This window comes from Phoenix dactylifera, chromosome 12 (genome assembly GCF_051530095.1).
Source record: "Phoenix dactylifera cultivar Ajwa chromosome 12, Ajwa_hap1_PhDact_Kaust_v1.1, whole genome shotgun sequence".
NCBI lineage: Eukaryota > Viridiplantae > Streptophyta > Magnoliopsida > Arecales > Arecaceae > Phoenix > Phoenix dactylifera.
The window spans coordinates 7,012,335-7,034,395 of record NC_143201.1 but is presented as its reverse complement, the minus strand read 5'-3'; the positions used below and the strand labels follow the sequence as shown (position 1 = coordinate 7,034,395).

Here is a 22,061-nt window from a genome sequence, read left to right as displayed (position 1 = left end):
CAAGAGTCGTCCTCGGCTCTGATACCAAATGTCACGCCCCCGCCTCTGCGAGGCACGTGAGGCACCTAGTGCCCACGTGGGGGCCACATGAGGGGGGAACACGGGGCTCCCCTGCCAGATATTGTCCAGTTCTGGGGCTTCACGCAAGCGTCCTTCACCCCTCCCCGGTTTTGTTTTCCATCCAAAACGCGTCTGCAGGATTTGGAGACACCCGCCTCATATGCCCAGGCTTTGGAACGAGTCTCTCCGATGTGGGACTATTGGGCCTCACACGCGATCATGGTTGCAGGTTTGGGTTTTTAAATGGACCACAGACCATAATCCAGGTCGGTCCATTTGGCCCGGTATTTACAGTAGGAATTAGTTCGCCACGTGATATATTTTTCTACTTATAGAAGATGCTATATCATGCCTTCCTGGGGCAAACTCTTAGACTTAATCTTCTCTTCCATTATTCTTTTTGATGATCTCTTATTTCTTTTATTTCCACATTTCTACTTTTTTTCATGATTTTATTTACTTAATGAAATCATCAAGGAGAGATGGACAGCGCAGAATAACCAGCTATTCAATAATAAGTGTCACTCCAGCAGAGAGAACTTCACCAAAGTTATCACTATCTTCCTGGATTGGACTTCATGCATCAGGGAACATGCTTCGGATTAGCTCTGTTTCCAAGAAAGATTTTATCAGTTATCTCAACCAAGGTTAGTTGAACTAGTACTAGGACTCATGCCGGTCAGCTACCAGTTCGGTATGATACCAGTTTAGTATGAGGTGAACCCAGTTTAACAGACCATCAAGCTTTTTAAGATATTGAAAATGTAGGGGGCCGAACTGGTGCAAATCAGCTTCTCTGACCCCTTCAATCTTATTACCATTCTTCTTTCTCTTTGCTCCTTCCACATCCTCTTTGATTTTAATTTCTTAACAAAATCGAGGGAATGAAATCAAGCTGGGTATCCCAACCCTCCCATTTTTCCCCGAAAAAAAAGAAAAGAAGTGAAAAAAGGGGGAAAAACTACAAAGAAAACATAATAGCTTCAGTTTGTAGAATATGCAGCAAGGGTGTGTTTTAGGTCATGGTGACCCACACCTTTCTTCACCTACGTAAGGCCTGAAGGTTAACTAATGCCCCCAGTAATTGACAGAAATACATGCTGGACTTGGTCAAATAACAAAGAACTCGTATTAGGGAACAGAGAGGACACAAGGGCGGTTGATTTTGATTCAGAGGGTTAGCAACTGTCTCCTGGACACGACTTCTCCCACCTACAAACCCAATATGCATGTTCTTTCCATGCCAAACTAATAATTTCCAAAATAAAACAGGGAATATGCAGAACCACATCTTGATTCTTAAATTGTATTGCGACATTTTCCAATTAATTAGAGATTACAAACACTAGAGTAATTCTTTATGGAAATTAGAAGCTAAACAATTGGAATGGAAAAATCTGATATCTGTACAGAATTATTATTATAATGGGGAGCAGCAAACAATCTAATCAGAACTCACCAAGGATCATGGACGGAGTATTATAGTAGCAAGAATCACAATTTTTGTAAAGTTCCAGTTGCAGCACAGGAGATAATGAGCACAAAGGAATTATGCCCAAACCTAACAACTGATTTAAGTCCATGACCACATGATACTAGTAACAACATCTATTAGCAAATTTTAATTTCTACAAGCTATTGAATTCTGAATGGAAAGTATATCCGAATTTTCATTACAGTTTAAACTTCTGTTGAATGATTATCCAAGTAAGCCATGGCAACAGCAGCATGCAGGGCAGCTCCAATTGGTAGTGCCTGCTCATCAAAGAAAAAGTAAGGAGAGTGCAATGGGTAGGTTGATCCCAGAGTTTCGTTTTTAATTCCAAGCCAGAAGAAAGCACTAGGCATCCTTTGTGAATAGAAGCTAAAGTCCTCCGCTCCCATAGTTGGTGGGCAATGGCGGACGTTGGCTTCACTGACCAGATCCTCCCCCACCCTCTTTGCATGGGCATACATCCCTTCATCATTGACAGTTGCAGGATATGGTATGCCTGTGTTCTCCATGAATTCTACCATAGCAGTGCAACGGTGGACAGCAGCCTGTGTCTCTATAACCTGTTAAGCAAAGTGTAAGCAGATCAGCAACTGAACTTTTAACTGAATTATTCAAGGGTTTCATCTCCAATGTCAGAAAAAAAAAGAATCTGATGGATGGCGCAAAAATAATCCATGCTTATAATTCATAATAAATGCAGGTACTGCAACTCAAGAAGTTGTTTTAAATTTTAGTGTAGGATTGGGAAGCTCAAGAACTGTGCTTGGAATAAGGTACATGTCGTACCTCTTTAATCCTTTCTGAGAGGTATGTGAAGCCTTCTGTTTTCATGCTTCGAAAAGTGCCGCCAAAAGTTACCGAATCTGGGATAACGTTGGGTGCTTCGCCAGCTCTTATGAACCCAACTGAAACAACCTGCAATGTGAAGGAAATAGAGTGATATGATAAATTGCAAAAAAACTTTATTAAGTGGATTCAACCTGGCTCTCTAGCAAAGTGAATACATAATACTAAGATATGGTGAGTAGTGACAAGTATGAGCAACCAGCATTCGCAATAATTGTGTCACAAGTGTGTTTCTATTCATAATGGGACTAAACCAAAGATCCATTTACACATCATAGATGTGCTGATAATGTTTAGGAGAATGCTCCATGGTCTATGCCTATCACAGGCAGATACCATTGATTAATAAGAAGAGGGCAAGGTAATGTGCTGAAATAAAATCAGGAGAAAAGCAATATAAAAAATAAGGGCCAAAATCAAGATAATCAAAATCAATTATATGCAATATAATTTCAATGAAGTTGAAGACTCAGAAAAATTGATGAACAAGAGATGCTACGGAATGATTGACTTCATCATTTACAATTTATTATGCAGAAGAATGGGAAAAAAAGTATATGTAAATAGAATTAGTGATGAATCAATGAAGTGAACAGGATCTTTCAGGTTGTTATTTAACCAAGGTATTTATTGGCAACTTAAGGGGAAATTTCATAAATAGCAATAAATTCTTCTTTTTTAGGAAAAAAGATCGGACAACCGTTAGGAGACAATCAAAAGTAAGGTCGGCGGAACCGTCCCGAACCGGACAGTTTCGGTAGTATCGAGCCGTCATGGCGGCGGACCGGGGCAGTTCCAGCAACGGAAATGAAACCTGTTGTTGGAGGGGGAGAAAGAGATGGAAGAGAGGAAAATAGAGAGCGAGCGGGGGAGGGAGAAAGGGAGAGAGGGAGGGAGGTCGGCGAAGGGTGGCGGAGGCCGGCTAATTTTGCGATTTTTAAGTGAAGTCTGCAAGCGATTTTCTGACCTCACTTAAAAATAGCGAATTTTTTTAGCAGTTGATCCCCTATTTCGAACAAAACAGGAAAAAGGCCGCGGCTTCCGCCTACTGCCTAGGAGCCGGCCTTCGACGGCCCTCTGCCAGCCTCCGCCACCCTCTGCCAACCTCTCTCCCTCTTCCCCTTCTCTCCCTCATTTTTTCTCTCCCGTTCGCCCTCTCCCCCGCCTCCTCTACTGTGTCGGTACAGCCCGGCCCAACACGGCGCAAACCCGTACCGACCCGTGCCGCCGGACAACCGGTCCGATGCCCGATATCTATACAGCAGATTATGATCAAAACCTTCAATAAAAAAATGAAAGAGGTACAATACTTAGCCAGTCAGTGGCCAAGACATGGCCAATGACAGGGGCTGAGACTAGGAAGAAAATATAGGAGATACAGAAGAAAAAAGCCATAAATGGGCAAAATTGTTAAGCTGGCCTAAGGAGGAGGAGGAGATTGGTTGAGCCGGCATGGGGGAGGAAGTGGGTCTGCTATAGCGCGTGAACTGCCCTAACCTTCTCATCATCCTTCAACATGGAGAACTAGTCAGACACAGTGGTATATATCAGCATCCATAGCTTGCCTGCACTACTGGTTCATTTCAGAATATAAAGTGATTTTGAGTTTGCAAATATCGAGACCACCGCTGAAGCAATTAAGCCCCAGACCAGCTGATGTGTGGCAGCAAAATTTTCGTCCTCCATCTCACCCAGAACATTTCAGTCTAGTGCTTTATTTCTCGCATGCATCCCTCAAAGTAAATGACTCCAACTGCCTGTAGCAATATGGCATTGGAAGAACATGTGGTTCACTGTCTCCTGTTCTCCATGGAGCACATTTCTCTGTCTAGTGCTATATTTCTCACATGCATCCCTCGAAGTAAATGGCTCCAACTACATGTAACAATACGACATTGGAAGAACATGTGGTTCACTGTCTCCTGTTCTCCACAAAGCACACATATCAAGTCCAATTGGCAGTCCTTGCCACAAGGTTGTCCTTCATTGGGACCTGATTATGGGTAAGGGCCCAAGTGAGCAATCTGACCTTCAATCATACTCGAGCATTCCAGAGACACTTAGCCGGAGCAAAACTTGGCCCTCCCATGCTGATGTTTCCATAAGTGGAGTGTATCAAGAAGGCACCTTTGCCTTTGTGTTTCCAAATTGCACGATGGTCCCAGTTTAAGACCTGTCTATCCCAGAGTAGCTGGTATAACAATCAGATCTAACCACCATGTCATCCATGACCGGTTGTTGCAGATGTAGATGCCAACTTTGTCCATCCGAGTAATTGCTAACAGGTTCATTCATATCCACAGAGGCTGCTGCTAATAGAGTGAGAAGACTCTGCAAGCTGATCTCGGAGACTCAGCTGTCAGTCAAAAAGCAGACATCCTTTCCATTACCCAGAACTCAGTGCAAGCCCACAACAAGTAAATCTTTCACACATTCAAGACTGCTTCACATCTATGATCCATGTGTTCGAAGCATGGTAAGAAAGTTCCTAGGTAATAGAAAGGGTGAATATGACCAGTATTAAGCCTTTATAAAGGCCTCTCCCTGGGTTTACTGTTTTCCACCACCATTTGCATAATAGTGCCTTATTAAAGTTTTTCACATCTAGGACCCCTAAACCTCCTGCTTGGCTCTTGCGTACTCCCCGCCAGTTGATACAGTGTATCCCACGCCCAAGGTCAGGCCACTTCCAAAAGAATGATGCTTTGTGTGGTTCAAGCTTGTCCACCACACACTAAGGCAGCCAGTAGATGCTTATCCAGTACACTGAGGGTTAACCTGCCACCAGCTGACAACAATTTGACCTTCTACCCTGAAAGCCCCTACTGCACCTTATGAATCAGGGGAAGCCAGTGGCTTTTAGTAAGACTGCAAAAGCCTAAAGGGAGCCAAAGGTATTGGAGAGTGAAGCTGGCAATCCTGCATCCAAGAATTTCAGCAAGCTGCATCACACATTCACAACTAATATCGTGCGCACCACCTTGGATTTGTTGAAGTTGATTTGAAGAGGAGAGCAGAGATAAAAAGCTAGCAATATCAACTTCAATGCAATGATCTGGTCTGAGCTCATCCGATGGAACAGAATAGTGTCCGTGCATACTGAAGGTAGCGAATAGAAGAGGACAAAGCACTTGGTCCCAGACCTACAATCAGCTCTCTTTCTTCAGCTCTGGCCAGAATAGTAGTCAAGGCATCGACTATCTAGTTAATGACCAAGGCCATCCTATTTGTAAGGATTTAGGTGAAGATTTATGCACTCTAGTAAGTAGAATGACTGGACGACGGTCGCCCTCCCTAGTTGATCCCTCCTTGGTATCAAGACCATCCAAGTTGAATTGAAGCACTAAACCCTGAGGGATCTACTGATATAGCTCGCATCAGATCATGTCCTTCTCAATTACTGACCAAAAGTTCCATAGAAAGAGAAAGGGAACCCGTCAGGCCTGGGAATTTGTCTCCTAGTTTGAATATAGCCTTCCAAATCTCTGCAGCTTCAAAGGACTGGTCGAGATTTTGAAGACAGTGGTTGGGGATAAAGCTCCTCCCAAATGGCTGAGCTTCCGGGTGTAGCCAAATCCAAAGATATTCTTGTAATGGGAGTGGAAAGTCCTTTGTAATTCTGAATCTCAAATGACAATTCACCACACGATCTAGGGCTACAAGGTTCGTACAATGTTTAATGGATGCCATGTTGCATTCCCTCTCCTTAAGCCACCGCACCTAAGATCTTTGCCATCGATAAGACACTTCTGCTTTGGTGAATTGATGGAGTGCAATCTGAGCTCTTTCCCGAGCCAGTCTCTGTTCCTCTGTGATTGGCCTGGATTCCTCCAGGACATCCAATTTATGAATCTCTGCGGCCCAACACCTCTTTTGCTCTTTCAAATTTCCCCCTTTTTACCAATGATAATCCTTAGAAATCAAAATCGTTACAATTTATTAGCAAACCTTCTGATAGGGTCCTCATCCAGACACCAGCATCATAAGGTCAAGATCACTTTCAGGAAGTCTAGGTTGTGAAGGCATATGGATTCAAATTTGAATTGTTGATGGTAGCCTAGTAAAGCTTGAGCTAATATTCCAGTGAGCCTGATATAAGCATAGTTGGAGGCTATATTGAAGAAAACATCTTGGCTACAGAGCCGGAATTCAGATTCAAAGTCTGTTGAAACCACAAATCTGTCCAGTCTTGTAAGTAGTACACCTTCCTACTTGCTAGACCATGTGAAAGATGCACTGACTAGAGATATGTCCATGAGCTCAAGATCCTGCACTAGCTTACCAAATTGTTCCTAGTCTACTCGACAGTTATGATTGTTATTCTGGTTAGATCCATAAAGGGTGGCATTGAAGATGTCAGTGATAATCCAGGGGATTGCAAAAGGATTCCTCACATATCTGAGTTCATCCCATAGAGCCTCCTTCAAGTCTCTATTAACCGGTCCAACCACTACAATAAAAGCCGAAGTGGAGTTGTCAAGGTGGTGAGCTAGGGTGACCATGATGGAGAAACAACCGATGGTGGTGCTTGAGGCCTTTAGCACAGCAAAATCCCAACCCAGTACGATACCTCTTGATTCTCCAAAAGCTGGCAATTTGGTCCATTCATCCACCATTCTTTGAGCCAAGGAATTTTAAAGAACCATGGGGATAGGTTCAACACTTTAGTGTCTTGGAGGCCAATGATCGAGCAGCTGGAGTCCTGAATGGTAACTTGGTGGTGGTGCTCCCTAGACCCCTAATGTTCCATGATAGATAGCTCATCTATGGGAGTGGGAAAACTCAGGACTTAAGGCTATTTCGAGGCTACGTTCAGATGCCCCACAGGGAAAACAGAGCCAGTCATCTTTAATGCTATAGAGAAAGGAAAGAAAAACATACCCCTAGAACTCTCTAGGTAGAGAAACATAAGAAACACATGCCAAAGCAATTACCACTACTAAGTGAAGACAAAGCCCATTACAAGGTTGACCCTCTCCACAACATAAAGATCTAAGACAAGGCACTGGCGAAGCCAACGCAAATGTCCCGCCATCAAACTCTCAAAAAATAGCAAAATAAACAAGACTAACTCCCAAACAAGTCAAACAAAAAACCAGCATAAAGACCCTTTTAGCCACTCCTAAGGCCTGGCAAAACGTCCCACCTCAAGGGTAGGGCTCCAAAATGGGGAGGTAGCCTGATCAATCATTAGGCAATCTGAGGCTCCAATCCATACGGACCTCCATGGATATTGATGGTTCAGTCATTAAATTCACTTGGGTTGCTGAATTAGTGAGGTCACCTTACACTTACATCAAATGTTGATGATATCTTCCTCTGTCAGGGCTTCCATAGTCCAAATGCAAACTAAGATGAATCTTGATCCATTCTCTGGAGAATGGGCACTTTAGATGCTTCCTAGAGGGCCCATGTCTTTGTACAATTTTTGGCGAACTACAAAGCTGAGACACACTCAGCACCTACCTTGTCTAGCAGCCATGCATTTGTAACCTGCCAGAGATTGGTATTCCTTACTTTCTAGAACCTTGGATAGGACAATCCAACTCTTGCCTAAGTCAACTAGTCCACACTGTCCTCTATCTCTTATGATGGTAATGGTCATTCATGCCCCTCTTCTTAGGCTACAATATGACAAGCTAGGCTCAGCTGCACCACGGGATCCCTTGAGGGCGGGAACCCTTTCAAATCAATTGTTGATGAGGCCTCGTCTGTTTTTATCAATAGCTCATCACAGTCCTATCCGTTTATCATTGGAGTTGGGACCAAGGTTCAAACAATAGAAGTGAGGGCCTTGGTAGGGCAGTGATCATCATACCTCTAAGCACAGAGCGATTTTTGGTTCGATCTAACCCTATTAAGTCAAGAACCAAATTGGGCCCAACTCGACTCTAGCTTCTAGACCACTAACATCTTCCTTGGTTGTAGTTCCTTGCTGAAGAGTGTTGCTTTTCGGGTTCCTACTTCATTGGACAAAGAGAGCTGCACTGGTGTACACCGCCATTCAATATCGGTTGCTTGCCTTTGTTACCTCCTACGTTGTTGCTAGAGCCGATCATCTCCATTGGGTGAGGTTTCGTCCAAAGATCGGAGCCAATGTCCAACTCCAATTTCAAAGGTCATGATCATCCTCCAATGAGGGGTGAAGGCGGCTAATCCATCCCCCAGCTAGAAGGCATTGCAAATGGTCAACATCACCGTGTATCTAAAGTCCTCATGACTAGGTCCACGACCCTAGGGAAAATGGCTAGTAAGCAACGAGAGGCGATAATGCTGTAGCTATTTAGTTCCTTCCATTTCTCACATCCTTTGTCTGTATTTTTTAGAAAAATGAAATTGCTGACAGAGGTTGAGATGGATTCATAATTCCAGTACTTGAGCAAGATTCCCTTAAGAATGAGCTTGGCTCGGTGCTAGTGCAGATAAGATACCCGAATATCTCCTCCACACAAGTGGGAAACTTGAAGATGGGGGGAAGGTTGATGGGGGCCCTCTCCATCATCTTGAAGATAAGCCTTTGATCGGGGAACTAGACTAGTATGGATCCATATACCAGCTCCTTGGTGCTCCTATTCCATTTTCCCTCTCCCTCCTAGTTCAGGAGTCCGGTGAATTCCACCTCCTTTAATCTTGATCATATAACCAAGATGTTGGCCTTGTTCTCCGGAATATCATAGCAGTCCCTTATCCCCTCGTCAGGGATAATGCGGGCAATGCTTCACTCCAATTAGGCAAGAGTGTCCTAGTTAGGCATTTCCAGGGTTAACTTGCACCTACACCAGCTATGGCCAAGGAAACCACAACGAAGGCACCTAACAAAGTTCTGGGACTAGAGTTTTTTGCCACAAATCTCACCACATCCAAAACAACGTGTTTTGCACTAGTTCACCTTCTCCAAGGAAGCTTAAATAAGTGAGAATGCTCTCTACCCTGTTCTGATCACAAGGGCTAGACAAATCTATAGCATGTGGCTTGGCATGTTGCACCATATCTCCATAAGAGATCTTGGTGGTGTCAGCAGATCCCTTGAATGGTATTAGTATAGCCACGGAGTATCATCTTGATCCTGACCATGCTTCTCATTGGGGCGCTACCATCGAAGTGTGGCCAGAAATTAGCCTCCCCTATGGTACGATGGTGCAAACGTCACTATAGGGGAGCCTCTGGTTAGGTGGGCCTTTCTTACCTCTAGAACCTTTGGTCCATCCATCCGCTTCCTCTAGTGGGAATCATGATTTTGCTTATGGCCAAATTGTCTGCCACTTACAGAGAGACCTTTCACATTGAGGACCTTGAAGATTGCTAATCGAAACCAGAAGGCGAAGGCAACTCTCAAGAACCCTATCCAACCACTAAAAGGCATGGATAGGCATTTGCAATGTTTGCCTCTCTCAAACCCGGCGTCTCTCAATCGCGCTACCTCTCTCCATCTTGAAGATGATATAGCTTTTCTTGTAGTCCGATGGATTCATTGTTGCTGTTACTTAGACCCAAAAAGTTGAACGGCTAAAAATGTTGGCTAATAGTGAACATAAGATGAATGTACTAGAATTGCTATCCTAAAATGGAATATGGTAAAGAAGGGAAGAATAGAGTGAAGAACATATAAATATTTACGGAGACAGAGAAATTATATCAATTGAGGATTAGGTAATGGAGGAACTGATTTACATAGAATGGACATGTATAACTAAAATCATAGGAGGCCTTAGAAAGGAGAGAGAATGGAAGCTATGATGAAGGATTTAGAAAGAGAAGGGGTAGACTTAAAGTAGCATGGATGGACAATATTGAAAAAGCTTGCAATAACACAAAGGTAGCCATAACAAAAAATAATCAAACCAAGCTAAACAGATATGGTTATGGCATACTAGGATGTTGTAAGTTAGGCCATGGTTATAAAATAAAATTTAGTAAAGAAAAAGTTTTTCCTAATTATAATCCTGAAAGTAGATGCTACAGAATAAGGAATTCATTGTGCTTCAAATGAAAATTTGTTACACTTCCTATAGACCTCAAAGGCATCCTACGCACTATTCAATTTCATATAAAGTATCTTAGAAGACAGGCTTTTTTTACTTGATCTTCCGTTATGCAAGCAAAAAGAAGATCAACATGAAGATAAAGAAAATGTTACTAGATATTTCATTAATCATAATTTTGACATGTATGACAGAACAGCATATTGACATCATCAAGAGAATATTATTAGAAATCTTATCCCTTAGCTGTTCTCTGGCTTGTCATGTAACAAAATATTTTAATTCTCAGTTGGCAGGAATATGGTATGATCAAGTATACTTTTATTTGCATTTGCAGACGCTGCAAGGAAAGCATCGCACTGATAGCTGAAATCTCAGTGAGCTTGATGTCTATAAAGAATTTCAAGGTTTCCAGCATTTCCCAATTTATGTACAGCTACTTTAGCCTTTCTTGGTAATGTGTCTTCCCTGAGTGTCAACCTATAAGATTCATGTTAAACTTTGAGTACCACAGAAATAAATCCATAATAAGTGTGCACAGTTGTGCATCATAACCTTTTTTTTTTTTTTTGGGTACAAGTGCCTCATAACTATTTAAGATCCTTACAACCAAGAGCATAGTGAACTTCGATTGTTTACAATTATGCAATGGTAAGATAAGCTAAACTACTCAAAGGAGTATCAGCAACACTTGAGTGGCTGTCTATTATATGATCAAAGGTAATGGAATGCACAAATAAAAGGCTGCAAATGTCAGGGTAAGGTATCTCGGTGAGGTTGATGTCAGTAAAGAATTACAATGGTTCTAGCATTTCCCAATTTATGTACAATTACCATAGCTTTTCTTAGTAATGTTTATTCCCTATGTATTCAACCAAGAAGATTCATGTTAAAGTGTGAGTACCATAGAAGTAAATCCGTAACATGTGTTCAAAGTTGTGCCTAAACTATTTTAAGATCCTTGTGACCAAGAGCAGAATAAATTTTGATTGTTGACAATTATACAATGGTTTGATACAAGGTTTGCCATACTGGGCATACCGTACTATACTAGTACTGAATCGGTATGCAGTCTCATACTGTACCAATATTCGGTATGCCTCACCATCTCGTATCATACTATACTAGGATTGTACCGGTACGAGATTCGGTACCGAGACGGCAAACCTTGGTAAGATCCCAGGGGACATAGTCATTTACTGGTATAGAGGGTGAGGGTATATACGCATCCCTACCTACAACTAGTTCATAGCAGCTATATTCCGTAATATGCACTAGGAGCTTACTAGCTATCTGGGTAATGCTCTAAACCGTTGAATCACAACAGCCCTTGCCCTTGCCATGCAACTGCTGCAGAGATAGGCTTTTTCTAATCCGGTTGGAGCCAATCCTACTCTAGGCAAGCGCTTGTGCTTAATAGAATCTATCTCGTTCGTCTCTCAATCAATTAGGTATTCGATAAAGAAGAAGAGTTTCCATGCTCGGCTATCTTTTGTGGGCGACCAGGTTCCACAGGGAGTCGTCATCTCGGGTGATAAAAGTTCTATCATAACCTCAGATTTGAGGGACGAGGAAAGGCACAGGACTCATAGATAAGGAAGGCCAGGACAAGGGCATTGAGCAGCATGTACTCATTCTCATTTGCAAAGTAGACAAGCATAAAAAAAAGGCGAGGTTTTGTCAACGTTATAAACCAGGAGATAAATGCCTTGCTGTCTGTCTGCGCAGAATTGTTAACTGTCAACCAGCTCTGACACCTCTTTTTATTTATGTTATTTTGCTCCTGCTATTGAGTAAGGAAGAGTTAAGGTTAAACCACTCAATGGGGTTGCTGATGAGGGTCGACAAAACGGAAATTAGTCCCCAGCTCCTTACAGAACACTTGCTACCGTGGCCTAAATGCTACGCACCTTCTACAAAGATATCCGAGAACGTGCTACTTTATAAAAGACCAGGATTTGCGGCAAAGAGGCCCAGGAGTTATTATCTCCTTTAACGGCCTCCCGCCTTTGGCCATTTAAGCATGAGAACCTTGATTGGACGTCTCGATACTTTACCCCATTGTTTTGTTATTTATTCTTTCCACGTGTCGTCTACCCAGGCTGACCGATCATCCACCTTTATCAAGGAGCTTGAGGATGCACAAGGAAATTTGGTCAGCTCTTCTCATATCCCTACAATGATTACTTATTATTATTAGAGCTTATTCCATCATTCCCATAGTCACAAGGGAAACCGAACGCAAGTGAAGTTAAGCCGAGAGAATTTGTCCGATAGTCCCAAATGGTGCCTCCACAGGTTGACATCCAATCCAACCTAATAGTAAGCGATCCGCCAAAAGCAACCAAAATACTCCTTGGTGAATCGGGCGAAAACTTGAACTACGCACATACATACTTTAAAAAAAGGTAAAGCCAAGAGAGATATAAAAACGCCGCTAGCCATCCAAACAGAAAGAAAATGGATGCGTTCATGTTCTTTCCGCGCTGGGGCTATCCAGGATCCATCGGGGGGTGCGGCCTTAAAGGCGGCCGAGAAGAACAAATTGTTTGGAAGATGGCGTGAGTGGTAGGCAAAAGTGAGGCTTTCAAAGCCGAACGAAATGAATATTTTTTTATTAATACTTGTGACCACTCCCCCCGAGGGGGCTGGGGGGGAACGTTCCATAAATAGAAGAGGAGGTCAGGTATCGGATGCCATCTCTAAGGGAGGGCATTCAATACCGGATAAGAGGTAAGGCTTCGCCGTTTGAGAACCCCTCTTTCACCTTTCTCCGATGCTACTTGTTTTTTGGCCAAGACCTATGAGAATGGGTATATCCATCTGGCTGGCCCTAAGTGGACTTTGCTGATAAGATTCGGGGCAGGACCTTAGCCGGGTACCAGAGCGGAGGGTATCAATCTGAAGATAGGAAATAGATGGGTCTTGAAAGTGACCAGAGCTATTTGAAGCGTGTTGACTGAAGTCGAAGCAAAGTCCTGTCCTATGAAAAATACTATACTCAAACGTTTTTCTAAAGAATCTCCTTTACCGAGTTCTTGTTCCCCATATTTTGTTCTTCCCTCAAGGTCTTCAGAGAGGGTTCGACCTGTTAAAGAAAATAGAAAGCACTTTCTCCACGTTTGATGAGGAAACACCTTGTTAATACGTAGATTCGTTTTAGGACTAAGAAATTGCGTATAAAACCATTTCTCCGGCCCTAATTCATAGGGGCTTAGTATTATAACTATATAAATATATACAATAGTCCCGCAAGCAGCAACAACGACGGGAATAGGGAAACAGGTAGACGCAGCAGCTTCGGTAGGAGCACTTTAACAACGAGATAGAAAAAAGAAAAACGGTGGCCCGGTGAAAGTCAAGCTTACTTTTTTTTTCTTGGCTGATAAAGAGGCCAGTTAGAGCTTCGAACTCTTGAAAAACTTGTTGGATGGCAGCCAGGGACTGAAGATCACCTTGGGCGTGCCCAATGTTAAGATAGAGGAGAGTTTGACCCAAGAAAAACGTGGACTTCATTATTATATAAAATAAATGAATGGATTGATATACACAAGTTACAAGCAGGATTCGAACCTGCATTTTGGAATAAACCCAAAACTTCCTTCTTTTTTTATTTATCGTCACTTTGGTCACTCGGTTCAGCACCCAAGCGGGTACCTACATCCGGGGGCACAGATAGGCCTAGACTAAAGAAGGCGTAGATCTACGATTTTCGGATTAAGGATTGATGCTTAGTTAACACTACCTCTTTTTTTTCACTAGCTTTAGAGGCTGCAACGAGGAGATGCATATCCTTCAAATCACACCTATTGTCAGCGTAATGAGGGATAAATGCTTTACGAGGGCTAACCGATTCCTTCACAAGCAGCAAAGACAAAAAGGGCAGAGAAGATAAAGGCTATTCCTGTCAAAGGATTGATAGGGACCACCCTTTTTCCTAGTATCATAGGTGACCAAACGGCCGCCCTAATAAGCAATGGCAAGGCTGGTCTTGCTATTCCTCAAAATTTTTTGAGTATATACATCTTGACGTGTGTAAACAATTGCATATCCTCCTTTCCACCGGTTCCGCTCTCTTGGAACGTTCATTCCTTATAACAACAATCCGACATCTAAACCTTGTTGTTGCCACTAGACCAGTACAAACCTTCTTGTTCGAACTATCTGTCCTCACACCAATCACACAATATTCGCTATTATTACCTATGATTCTATTCTTAGAAGTGATAGAAGTGAAAACAACATAATCTCCGATCAAAGAATAAGGGGTTATTGAGTTTAGTAAATAGAATGTCGGACAAAACGGGAATTAGTCCCCAGGTTCACTACAACGCGGGCTTGGTTTAAGATTTACCAAGTTACGAAGGCCGGATTGATTGAAGTGGGTGATACGATAGGAAAGGAGCCAAGATTTGGCTAAGGAAGAAACAACTTAGTATCCAATTTCACTAAGTGAGGCCATCTCACGAATTGGATTCGAAGCAATAAAGCAACTTTCCTTTTAGTAGATCGTGAGTGGGTCTATCGTCCTCCTCATTATAGTTCTCCTATCTAAAAATCACGACGATTGTCGCTGCTTATGGATCCAAACCTGGGTGATCTATCCATGACCAGGATGAAGCTTTGGGTGAAACTAAGTGGAGGTCCGAACCGACTGATGTTGAAGAATCAACGGATGAGTTGTAACGAGTTTCATTCTATGGCTCCTACTTACTTTGTTAGTTCCCTCACTTGCTTTCGGTACACTGGCTTTCAAGTAGAAACTATCTATTCCCAATCCTAGGCTTTGAAGTCTGCTTCATAATTAGTACTGTCGTCTATCGTAGGCTACTTCTTTCCATTCCGAGTAAGATACCCCAGCTTGTGCTATAGGGCTGGCACCCTTTTTTAGGTATGTGCCTCCGGAACAAAAACAGCCTATCTTTCTGCTACAAGTCAAAGCCATTCTGTAATTTCTTTCTCCACTGACCTAGCCCAGTAATTTATATTGAGTGGAGACAAACCCCATTCTAGGACAAAGTACCTGAGAGCAGAAAGGTAATGTCTGGGGAAGAGTCATCATCACAGGAATGTCCCTTTTGTTTTGCATTTGATGAATCTTGGCTATTTGAGCCCACTTCAAATTCGTGAGAAAGGACTGGAGCTGAATCAGCTGCAAGAGTTGTTCAACTTCCTCTACAGCGGGTTCCAGAGCTGGAAGCTGCAAAGGGAGATTCCAGATGGTTTGGTGATATCACCGACGAAAAGCATTCTTCAACCTGGATATCATTAATCAAGATAAGGATAGTTTGAAAGCTGCAAAGGCAGAAAATCTGGAGGCTATGGGAGAGGCCCAAGAATCCGTATAAAACCCGCCTGGCCATTACGAACTAATCCCCTTGCCTTAGGTAATGTCCGATAGCAACTCAGGAGTGAAAAATAGATGAACCTAGAAGAGGGGAAACTAGTGAAGATGGCGAGAATGGCCAGGGATTACCGGTCTTAGTTAGAATCTGTTGCAAATGCATGTGAGGGAGGGAATGATTGCACGTTAGTATTAGTAAGAGCAAGGGAAGGCAAGTGCCATGGCATGGAACTTCTTTTCTTCTTTGTACGAGCCTCTAAGAGCAGGGGATTCGAGAATAAGAAAGAGCCTCTCGTCCATTAAGGTCTAAGTTGCACTGTACTTGCTCACAAGCCAGCTATCCAGTTCTCCATGACGATCGTTACTTAGATTCCGAGGGATAGCCAAACCAATATATCGTTTTTAGACCCCATGCATCAATCAGTAATTTCTCTCCTGGACATAGGAATCAACCCGCAGAAGAATCAAGATCTAGCAACCTCTCTATGCCGTTAGTGCAACATTTCTCTAGTGTACCTTTGGGGTAGCGGTAACGGGCTCCAGAGCATGCTGGTATTCAGTCTCTTATCACCGTAGTCATTTCTGAACCAGTGATTTCTCAACCTGAACAAATAGATAAGACTCAAAGGAGTATGAGCAACACTTGGGTGGTTTTCTCTTATATGATAATGGAATGCGCAAAGAAAAGGTTGTAAATGCCTGGGTAATGATAGCTCTCTACTCATCATAGGAATGCAGTGCGCTATTGCAAAAAGATTTCCACAACACTAACGGACTTCTAAACGTTGCATACCATAAAATCACCAAATACAATGAGCCATTAACAGTTACATGTGAAAAAAAAAAGGATATTCCTCATTCAACAGAAAAGAGATCCAATATAATTAGCTCAAAAGAAAGAGGGCTTACTCTACTTTCAAGAGGATCTGACTCTCGAGATACGAGTTGTTGAAGGCTAAGGATTGCAAAGGATGCAGGAAGAACTGGATCTATGGTTTTGTGCGGGAAAGCTGCATGCCCACCTTTTCCTTTAATTGTTGCTGTAAAACGACCAGATGCTGCAAGCAGAGGTCCAGGTCTTGACGCAATGGCTCCAGTTGAAAGACTAGGCTCAACATGGATACAAAAGATGGCCTGCACATCCTCCAAAGCACCCTCTTGCAACATGTGATAAGCACCAGCTTGACCCTCTTCGGCTGGTTGGAAAACGAGCTTCACGGTTCCCTTAGAAAGGGGGAAAAAAGAAAACAACATAAATAATAACTAGCTAAACAACAACAAGATGAGAATGTGAACAAAAAAAAATGCAAGCCCTGCATGCCATCAAATCTTAGTTGCCAGAATCAGAAGTGGGTGCAGAATCGGGGGTCAGTGCAGGTGCAGAAGCAGGAGTCAGCACAGGTGCAGAGAAACAAATATTTTAAAAAAGACATAGTAAGGAAGCGCTTAGGAAGCAAGCATAGTTTCAAGATTTTGGGAAGATTTCGGAAAGACAGTGGGTACCATACCCTAGGTAGAAATTTCCTGCCACTAAGCATGTAAGCATCAAGCAATTACAACATTCCAGAACTAAATTCAAGCTTAAGAGTGAAACTCACCAAACCGTATAACATAATCTCTAAACAACATAGAGGTATTAAGCTGGATTACAGCATTATTATATTGAACTAACTTTTGGAACTTATAGAGACTACCAGTTACAACTGTACCTTCAATTTGTTTTTACGATGTTGAAGCAACCTAGCAGCACCTAGGAGCATTGTCACATGAGCATCATGACCACAGGCATGCATTTTTCCACTTTGCTTGCTCCTGTACTCCCAGTCTACCAGCTCCTTCCAAAAGGTCAAGATAAAGTAATTAGAAACTTGTTACTAGTATACTCTTGAAGAATGGTGCTAGGAAAAGGTTGAACAAAACTTAAAATAAAATAAAAAAAAATAAAACCCCAGTTTAATACTAAGAGTATAAATAAACAATCCGTTCAGTCATTAGTGTTGCTGTGCAAAAAAACTTGCTTGAAATCAAGTCATCACGAAGGTCTACTTAGTTAAGAAATCAAAGGTATTCAAGACATCAGAGATTCTTTTACAATGGACAAAAACTTGTATATTTTATATGTCAGTAGTACATAGGGAATATTTTGGAAATATGTGCTTGAACCAACATATTCTACCCTTGTCATGGAAACCTATAAGAGGATTTGAAAAGCTGTCAATTAGTAGACTAATCAATCAGCTGCTCTTAAGAGTTAAAACAGTTTAGATCCATAAAATGGAAAATTCACAGCACCATCAATAGACTTCTCCTGGTAGATCATCATGCCCTCATTAGCCATCTGCATGCAAGTGTTTATAAAAAAACTGGTAGCATTGCTGTCATGGTGTAACTTGGACTTGTAGGGCCTGCTTGACTTCCCAGATATTTTATTCCATGGATAAAACCAATTTTACCAAACTGAGAGATACACGAGTGATCAGAAAAAAGAAAACCACTCATGGTACTTCCGATCAGAGTATCCTGGAAAAATGGAAATTATGAATCCCTTTTGAAAGGAAATTTGCAGGATCCCCATTTTTCAGGATTGCTCATTCTCCCCTACCGTTTACACCCCTCTCTCAATGGTCTATTGTTGGTTAATTCCAGGGATAATTCATGGAAGCATCCAAACTTCCTGTAACGTCTAAATTGAGAAGGATTATTAATTAAGAATGAAGTCCAAAGGTCTAATATATTTCACTAACTAAATTTATTCCATTGAGGTTCCTAAGTTTTTTTGAATAATCTTGTTAATTTATTTTAAGAAAACACTAAAGAAGCAAAGTAGGTACTTTGCTGTAGCTAGTCTTCCAAGCTTCCATTAAAGCATGAGCCTCTAAATAATTTTGTTGAGATTGAAAGTTATCAAAAAGTTCTCTCAAGAGTTTCCAATTTATATATATCACAAATTCTAGGATTTAATGTTGATTTATTATTGACTAGAAAAACTAGATTAACTTTAAACAGTATTTTTTGTACAACTGAGTGAATTCTAGAATATATTCCTTACCTTCTTTAATTACATCTTATTAATTTTTATTGAGTTCATATGGTACTAAAGCAGCAAGAACACAATGTTATTAATACACCAAAAATTGAAGTGGAGTATAGTGCAGGTCAGAACAAGATAAGGTATTGTTGTAAAAAATTTAAGAGCTTCTTTATACAAATTTTGGTTTTTCTGAAAGTAAGTTGATAAAAACATTCAATTCGAAAAAAAAAATTAACTCATGAGAAACTTCAAGTTAAAGATAAATGGGGTGACCTAACTGCTGAACCATGTGTTGAGGGATAGTTGTAAAAATAATTTGAAAATTTCACATTTCTTCGAAGCACATGTGAGATTATGAATTGCATATTATCTTCAATTTTGTTTCTTTTAGGGACAAATTGAGAGGACCCACAATCAAAGTTGAAATTCAAAGTTCTAGCCAACCATTTTTTGAATATCTCATACCTGATTAGGAATTTTTGAACTTTAAAAGAAACGACCAATAACTAGTTTGGGCAAGATTTGCAAGGGCATTTACTGAAACAACCTATTAAGAACAACACGACCATGCCTTGGAATGTGAAACATTATATGTTCTTGATGTAACCTAGCCTTACATATTAGTTGCTTGCAGAAATCATCGAGCCTAGTTTTATCATCTGTCGGTGTAAGACAGAAACCATATGCACAATTTCAGTGTTTCTAAGATCAAAACACCATCCACATAAGATCAAAAAATTCCACCAAATAACCAAATAATCATCAAAATAAAAAGCTCCGAAATCAAATAGATACATCGAAATACTTCATGTTCTCTTCATCCGCAGTAATTTCAGTCTACTACTTCATTTTGCATCAAAATCTCAACTTTTCTTCATTTGTTCATCCACTCAAGCTCCAAACCCAACCAAATAACGAATTCCCGCATGAATATAAAGAATTTCGAAATCAAAGAGATAAGAGATACCTGCAACGGGAGAGCATCCATGTCTGCCCTGAGAGCGAAGAGAGGGCTAGCGCCGGATCCGACGGAAGCTACGATTCCGGTCTTGGCGACCGGCCAAGAGTATTCAATCCCGAGGGCATCGAGCTCCGACCGGATAAGCTCGCTGGTCTTGTACTCCTCGAAGCCAAGCTCCGGGTGCTGGTGGATCCTCCGGCGGATGCTCGTCATCCAGTCGAAGAACTCGGGCTCTCGAGCCGATTCCAAGAGCTCGCGAGGGGAGATCCCAATCTCCTTTGAGGGGTTCTGCGACGCGCATGAGGAGAGGAGATTGGAGGTCAGAAGGGAGAAGAAGAGGCAGAGGTGAGGCGTTAGCGGGAGACGGCGAGAAGAGGCCATCGACACCAAAATAGATTAGTGGAGTGGAATGTTCATTTGCTCATGGCCGACTAAGGGCGTACTGGCGCTTCAATATGTGAGGGATACTCTGACGTAGACGGGATTATCCGTCTTTTTTTTTTTTTCGCCGGCGGCTCAAAGTTTGGGAGTACGCTATGCGGGGCCCAGAACACAGGAATGAGGTATCAAATATTCTCACCAAGCCTATTATACATGGATTGACAGAAATGCTCATGTATTCGAGAATACAAAAGTGCACCAAAGAATAATAGTAGATGGAGTATTACTTCATGCCGCAAAAGTTACCAGCGCTACTACGGCGGTTTGTATTTATGGAGCCCTCGCCTCTTGATTCTCTTAAGATAAATTTTGATGATAGTATTTCTGAGGATGAAGATAGAGGAGTAGATTTTGTAATCAGAGATCACGACTCAAGACTCGTCGCATATACTCTCATACCGTCTAACGTCATTAAGTTGTTAGCAGTTTAAATTTAAAATGATTGAAATATTCTTAATGAGTAAACATGCAAAAATAAACGTTTGTAAAGGTATATATGTAAATAAAAATTTGGAGAGGATATTAATGCAATTTTATATACTTAGAAGGGTATACACACAAAAAAAAAAGTCTTAAATTTTTATATAAATACTCTCCTAAATATTGAAATTTGCCTAAATACCCTCCCATATTGATATTTGCATGTATGCCCTCATAAAATACTAGGTTTATTTGAATACCTATAACATAGTGATCAGCCAAAATTATATTTATTTTAATTAAAAATTAATTAAAATTATGAAATTATCTTTTTACCCGTAAAACGGGTAACATGTTAACGGTTCTCGCTAGAAACTATTATTTCTATCTCCTCTAAGAATGGTCAGTTTAGCTTCGGTTTCGGTTTTAGAGAATCGGTTTAAATAGGTTCAGTTTCAGATTTAGTTCCAAAACTATCCGATCTGACTCATGTGCACCCATATTGTTTGAAGCATGCACAAAATCGGAAGCGTCCCTTGTTTCAAAGAGAGGAGGACATATAATTGGCAAAATTGCAAGATATAATCCATGTGATAAGTAACTCTTGAAGGTTTCATAGATTCTGAATTATTTTATAATACTCTGTTAGCGCCATTGTAGAGGCAGAGTAGACGAGACGAGAGGGAAGGAGTAAGCAAAAGAATAGTGAAATGAATAATTTGGAGCTAATGTCCATTAAAAATTAGGTTACATATGCATTCCCTTTGATCTTAGCTTCCATGGATGCCGATGTATAATTCTACAAAATTCAAGTTGAAGAAAGGATACTTTCAGGATATTTTGGAGCATTAAACATGACCTACTAATTGATGATTCATTAACATGTGCACATAGCAAATTTGACTCGTTACCTCATCTAACTACCAAGGAACATGTTGATATGGATTTGGAAATAATTTCCTGGAGTGCCTATCTTACCTCATTAAGGAAAGTTAGTTATTCAAATTAGAGGATTGGCTGCATCAAGTTTCCTATTAATTAAGGCAGCAGATATGTTATCTGAAAGGCAGGTTAAGCATCTGCAAGTTTCCTATTTTTATCTTCCCCTTTCCTTCGGTGCATTACACATTTACCAAGTGCTGATTGTAATGATGCTGGATGTAAATGCTTTCTTCTGCTAATTCACAATCAGAAGTATTCACAATTTGAAGACTTACAAATGATTCAAGAGATATTAAACTTAATTGTGCATTGATTCAAGAGATATTATTTAAGACATTTGTGTTTCCAAAAAGACCTTTTATCTTATCTATGAAAGTTACTTAGAATTCCTCTTCATGAATGAAACCGAAGTGTCATTCATAAATATGACTCTTAGTATTTTGTATAGGGTTACTTGAAGGGTTGTAAAATCCTCTTTATAAAGGGTTGTTATTTGAGTCATTTTGTAATGAAGAGAATTGAAGAAATCTAATATAGAG

At 41.1% G+C, this 22,061-nt stretch overlaps 1 protein-coding gene across 1 annotated transcript; it reads right to left on the bottom strand.

The window, feature by feature from the left end:
- Window positions 1–1,505: 1,505 nt before the first annotated feature.
- LOC103713646 (IAA-amino acid hydrolase ILR1-like 3) lies at window positions 1,506–20,212 on the bottom strand. The gene is made up of 5 exons (XM_008800652.5): window positions 19,726–20,212; window positions 17,437–17,562; window positions 16,637–16,951; window positions 2,342–2,470; window positions 1,506–2,115 (listed from the first exon to the last, which is right to left on the bottom strand). The coding sequence occupies exons 1-5, from the start codon at window positions 20,098–20,100 to the stop codon at window positions 1,741–1,743; spliced, it is 1,320 nt and encodes a 439-aa protein (XP_008798874.3). The 5' UTR covers window positions 20,101–20,212; the 3' UTR covers window positions 1,506–1,740.
- Window positions 20,213–22,061: the final 1,849 nt, after the last annotated feature.

Bases quoted from the DNA above. Each gene is read 5' to 3' on its own strand.
- LOC103713646 (XM_008800652.5), bottom strand. From the start codon at position 20,100: ATGGCCTCTTCTCGCCGTCTCCCGCTAACGCCTCACCTCTGCCTCTTC. The intron at 2,471-16,636 runs GTAAGCCCTCTT...TTCACATTGCAG, and splicing joins CAGATCCTCTTGAAAGTAGA to GTTGTTTCAGTTGGGTTCAT. The intron at 2,116-2,341 runs GTACGACATGTA...TTTGCTTAACAG, and splicing joins TCTCAGAAAGGATTAAAGAG to GTTATAGAGACACAGGCTGC.